At 35.1% G+C, this 4,978-nt stretch overlaps 1 protein-coding gene across 1 annotated transcript; it reads left to right on the top strand.

Annotated features, from left to right (window-relative positions):
* The first annotated feature begins 466 nt into the window (after positions 1 to 466).
* On the top strand, positions 467 to 4,601 carry LOC107799255 (kinesin-like protein KIN-14U). Its single transcript, XM_016622346.2, has 10 exons — positions 467 to 1,415; positions 1,496 to 1,579; positions 1,690 to 1,851; positions 1,943 to 2,049; positions 2,133 to 2,314; positions 2,424 to 2,588; positions 2,674 to 2,892; positions 3,095 to 3,132; positions 3,349 to 3,476; positions 3,563 to 4,601. The coding sequence occupies exons 1-10, from the start codon at positions 1,214 to 1,216 to the stop codon at positions 4,172 to 4,174; spliced, it is 1,899 nt and encodes a 632-aa protein (XP_016477832.1). The 5' UTR covers positions 467 to 1,213; the 3' UTR covers positions 4,175 to 4,601.
* The last annotated feature ends 377 nt before the right edge of the window (positions 4,602 to 4,978 follow it).

The following is a 4,978-nucleotide window of genomic DNA, read 5'->3' as shown; positions in this document are numbered from 1 at the left end:
TTAAATCTACTAAATAGCAATAACTTATGTATTTCCTTATTAAAAAAAGAATGACATAGTATTTTGAAGAAATAAATATTACTAGTAACACGAGAAAAAAAGGTCTACTCAAGAGATTCAATAGAAAGACATGTAAATTCTTGAAGTCTCAATACCATCTACTAGCAGTTAAATTTTGGTCAAATTTTATTTTTATCTCTTTGAGGAGAAAATTTTGGGAAATGGGTTCCTAATCTTTCTTAAACTATTTATCTTTTCCTAATTTTGGGGTAGTAGTGGAGTTCCAATATTTGTAGGTGGAGAACACTTCACCACTTTGGTTTTGTCAAAAGTTCCATAATTCAAGTTAGGATAATGTTGACATAGTTGACGACATATAAAAATGTAAAAATAGAAATATACAATAGACCGCTCCTCTCTCTCTGTAGTCTGTTCTTAAGGTTATTATCTCACATCTCATATATTTATAATTTGTATAGGAAGTAAGGAACCTCTTGTAAAGATTTCTCTCCCCCCCCCCCGGGCAAAGATCTAGAAGTTAATACTATATTGTCATATTAACCGTCCAACTGTCCGAAAAGCTTTTTTCCACCTTTATCAGGGTTCTCATGGAGTGATCAATCATTGAAATAAAATGAAAACAGAAAATAAAATAATTAAAAAGAAAACATTTGACAACCCATTGATCAAGGAAGAAAAAAACACTTTTAATAGAAAAACTAAAAATCTTTACTCTTCATGCTATTTTGCACATAATTATGTCAACCTTTTAAGGATATAGAGAGAGAGCCAGCTTAGTATTATTCTTGGACTTGTTTCCTTTAATGGTTTCAACTTCAAGGATGTCAGGCCCCATTTTCTTGTTTTTTTCCTGCATTTTTTCTTGGATTCCTTATTTTTTTATTTAACAGATGTAGCTTCAATCTTACTTCTTTGTATATTTTACTATAAATAGGATCTGAATCATATTAGGGTAATATTTTATTGTCAAAGGGGGTTCTTTGGTTGGTTGATCTAGCAGCTTCTTTTTGTGGGCCTGCTCAGTTTCTGCTGTAGTGTCATTTGAGCAAGAATTGAAGGATTTTGATTACTTGGGGTTCTTTTAATTCCAAAGATTTGGCCTTTTTCTTGAGAAAGATTGGACTTTTATCTCAAATTTGTGAATTTCTTGGAAAAGGGCCATTCTTTTATGTCTACTTTTGAGGCTTGAGCAATGTTTGTTTCAACTGAAGAAGAACATATCTCATTGCCTTTGGCAAATGGGAAAGTATTGGAGAATTCATCTCCAATAGGATCAAATCCAGATTCCAATGAAGATGAGGTTTCTCAAGAGATTCCTTCAAATTTCATGGATGTCAATGTGGTTCAAGAGGATGAAAAGTTTCAGCTTGAGCAGAGGATTTTGAATTTAGAAGGTGGCTTTTTTGGGGATTTATTTGTAGTTTGATTTAGTTTTTAAGAATTTCTTGATCTGAACTTTCTTTATGTGTTGCAGGAGAAATTGGGAGTTTGAGGAATAAAGAGAGATCTCTGGATGAGAGAAGAAGAGAAGCATTGAATAAGATACTAGACATTAAAGGTGATTTTTAGTTTCGATGTTTACCTTATTTAAGATCTTCTAAATTGAGCTCAATGTTTCCTTCTTCATTTATGTATTTTGAATCATGACATTGATATTTCCAAGTATAGGTTGCATTCGGGTGTTTTCCCGGGTTAGACCATTTTTACCAACAGATAAACGGAGAACTCATCAACCGATTTCAGTTGAATCAGAGAAGATCGTGGTAAGATCCGGTGGAAGCAGGAAAGAATTTGAGTTTGACAAGGTTTTCACTCAGGAAGCAATCCAAGGTTAGTAACAGATTCATGTGCTAAAATTTGACTCTTCTTATTTCCAAAGAAATTTCAGTAAAGGCATTTGTTATGCTTGAACATTCTGTAGAAGATGTTTTTGCTGAGGTTGAGCCAATTCTCAGATCTGCAATCGATGGGCACAATGTATGTATATTAGCTTATGGACAAACGGGAACTGGCAAGACATATACTATGGTTAGTTTTCCTATTGTATGATCACATTATCATGAAGAATGTTTATGGAGAATGAATTAGGTGCTTTTATTTGTGTTCTTTAGGAGGGAACGACTGAGTCTCCAGGGATCATTCCTCGTGTTCTTCAGGAGCTTTTTCACCTTTCCTCTTTAGATAGCTCGACTTCATTTACTTTTTCGATTAGCATGCTCGAAGTCTATTTGGGCAGCCTAAGGGATTTGCTTGCTCCAAGACCTTCCAGTCGGACATACACAGCGTCGAGATGGTAATTTCCAATATCTTGTCCTCACCATATAATATATATAATAAAAAGAGGATGTAATTTGATGACCCGCTAAGAATTGCCTTGTATAGTTTGGCTAACTCTACTACAGTAATCTAAATATTCAAACAGATTCAAAAGGATCAGTTGAAATCGATGGTCTAACTGAGGTGGAAATCTCTAATTTTACTAAAGCAACTTGGTGGTATAATAAGGGGAGACGAGTTAGATCCACATCATGGACAAATGTAAATGAAACATCCAGCAGATCACATTGGTAGGTTTTTAAAAGCCTTTCCCATCTTCATTTGGATTACTTTGGTTTTGGCAATTCAGTAACCTGTTTACTTATTTGTATTTAGTTTGACGAGGATCAGTATATATCGTTATGGGGATGCTTTGGGAGGTAAAGCAGAAGTAAGCAAACTGTGGATGGTTGACCTTGGAGGAAGTGAGCGCCTACTTAAAACGGGAGCCATTGGACAAACCCTTGACGAGGGGAGGGCAATAAATCTCTCTCTTTCTGCACTAGGTGATGTTATCGCAGCTCTTAGAAGAAAGAGAGGCCATGTTCCTTATAGGTTGGTGAATATTTACGAGCTTCTGACTTATAAAAAAGAATTCTTGTTTTCGTTTCTGCATTAGAATAATAGTTTCTCAATGTTCTTCTTGCTTGAGTTAGACTGTATTCTACTATTACATACAGCCCAAAGCTTGAGGAGGTTTGAGTTGAAATATTTGGTAGTGTGATTTAACTAATGAAGTTACCAATTTTGGTTGCAGAAATAGCAAATTGACACAAGTTCTCAAGGATTCTCTTGGTAAATACTCCGATTTCCTGAAGCAACAATTTCCATAGACATGCATGTCAGAACTTTTACATTTTTCACATTTTGGAAAATGATAACTCAGTCGTGTTAAGGAATGTTGAAATTTGACATCGTAGCAGTTGATATAAAAATCTCTTGTTCATCTTCGTTCTTAGACGTCTAAATGTGGAATGTTCATGCCTTATTTCTTTGAACCTACTGCTTTAGGTGATAGATCAAAAGTTTTGATGCTAGTCCATGTTAGCCCGTATGAAGAGGATGTTGGAGAGACGACATGTTCCTTTACCTTTGCGAAGAGAGCAAGAGCAGCGGAATGCAACAGAGAACTCTCACAAGTAATCATCTCTGGTTTTCTTTAATAGTTTCTATTGTTTCTGATGACCTTGTCGCTTATCCTTATTTATTGTTTGCATCCATTCAGGAATCAAAGAAGCTAAGAGAAAAGAGAATTTCTGAGCTTGAGGAGCAAATGAAGGAAGCTGAAGAAGGATGTCAAGAAATTAGGACTCAAATACAGAAGGCTGAGTTTTTATTGAATGAGAACAAAAGACTTTTCATGAAGAAATATCAGCCGCTTGAAGATGAAGAAACCTTTCCTATAACCCCAAAGGAAAACGTTGCTGAAATCATCACAGTAACTCCAAGAAATTCTGAGAAAGGAGTAAAAACAAAGGTCACTAGCTCAGTGCCTCGATTCATGAGTGCCACAGTTGCCAGTCGACAAAGGGAGACTACGGCAGAAAGGGAAATTCGTAGCAGACCAAAGAGTTTGAGATCATGGGCTAGGAGCTCTACCCAATTGTCTGGTTCACAATCAAACAGCTTTTCAGATCGTCGTTTCAAAGCACAGCTACGAACTTCAAATAAAAGATCACGATATAGTGAGACTAATACCATTGCAGGGGATATTAAGTGTGAAGATTCAGATATTAAGCCATCTGTGTTACCACAAAGCAAGACTATCGCTTCCTCGGATCCAAAGCCTAGAGGAACAGTACCTCACCACAGAAGAAGGATGTCTGATCTGCTCTAACTATTACAAGAGCTGATCTTCTAGTCCTTAGCAGGTGCTTTAACTTTTTTCGCTTTTTAGTGTTTCGGCTTTTGTTTGTTGTTGCTGCTACTGCTATTTTCTCTTTTCTTTTTGGTCTGGAAGTGCTTCAAGATTACGAGAGAAATTCATTCAGGGTTTTTTGTGTTATAGATGTGATTTTTCTTGGGGTTGGAATAATTTTATAATTTGTTAGCACTATATAGTATATACTCTGCAAAAAAGAGTGGTTTCCTTAGGAGTGTGAGTTTACTGCAAATGTCATCTTGTTGAGACATTGTGAAGAAAGTGCATGAAAAAAGATTTTTTCAGTTCATATTGTACAATTGTTACTGCAGTTCAGAATGTATTACCATATGTGTTGAATTTTAGAAATGAATCATTGAAATTTGAAGGCATTATACATCAACTATTAGTCCACTACCACTTGAAACTTCAACTCTCATGTTTAGAAGGCATTATATTCGTTCCAAATCTCTTTAAATGCTTAGGTGAGTTTGTTTTAGAGTTTGCAGAACTCAGTATTTTAGTTTCTGAGAAAGTAGTATTTGCTTGTGCTAAGTGAACCTATTTCCTTTAATTGTTTCCCTATAATCCTAATTTCTTATGGTTCATTATTTAGACAAAATTAATGATCTACGTTTTTACGTACCTCACGTGATATTTGAATTATTAAGTGATTATAAAATAATTAATTTGACATTAGTCACTATTTTTGGAGAAATATTCAACTATTGGTAGACAAGTGTTTTCTAATCCTCACTAATAGATGCATGTGTTTGCATA

The sequence above is a fragment of the Nicotiana tabacum genome, chromosome 19, assembly GCF_000715075.1.
Source record: "Nicotiana tabacum cultivar K326 chromosome 19, ASM71507v2, whole genome shotgun sequence".
Taxonomy (NCBI): domain Eukaryota; kingdom Viridiplantae; phylum Streptophyta; class Magnoliopsida; order Solanales; family Solanaceae; genus Nicotiana; species Nicotiana tabacum.
The sequence above is the reverse complement of the archived record's forward strand: the minus strand, read 5'-3'. Positions and strand labels throughout refer to the sequence as shown.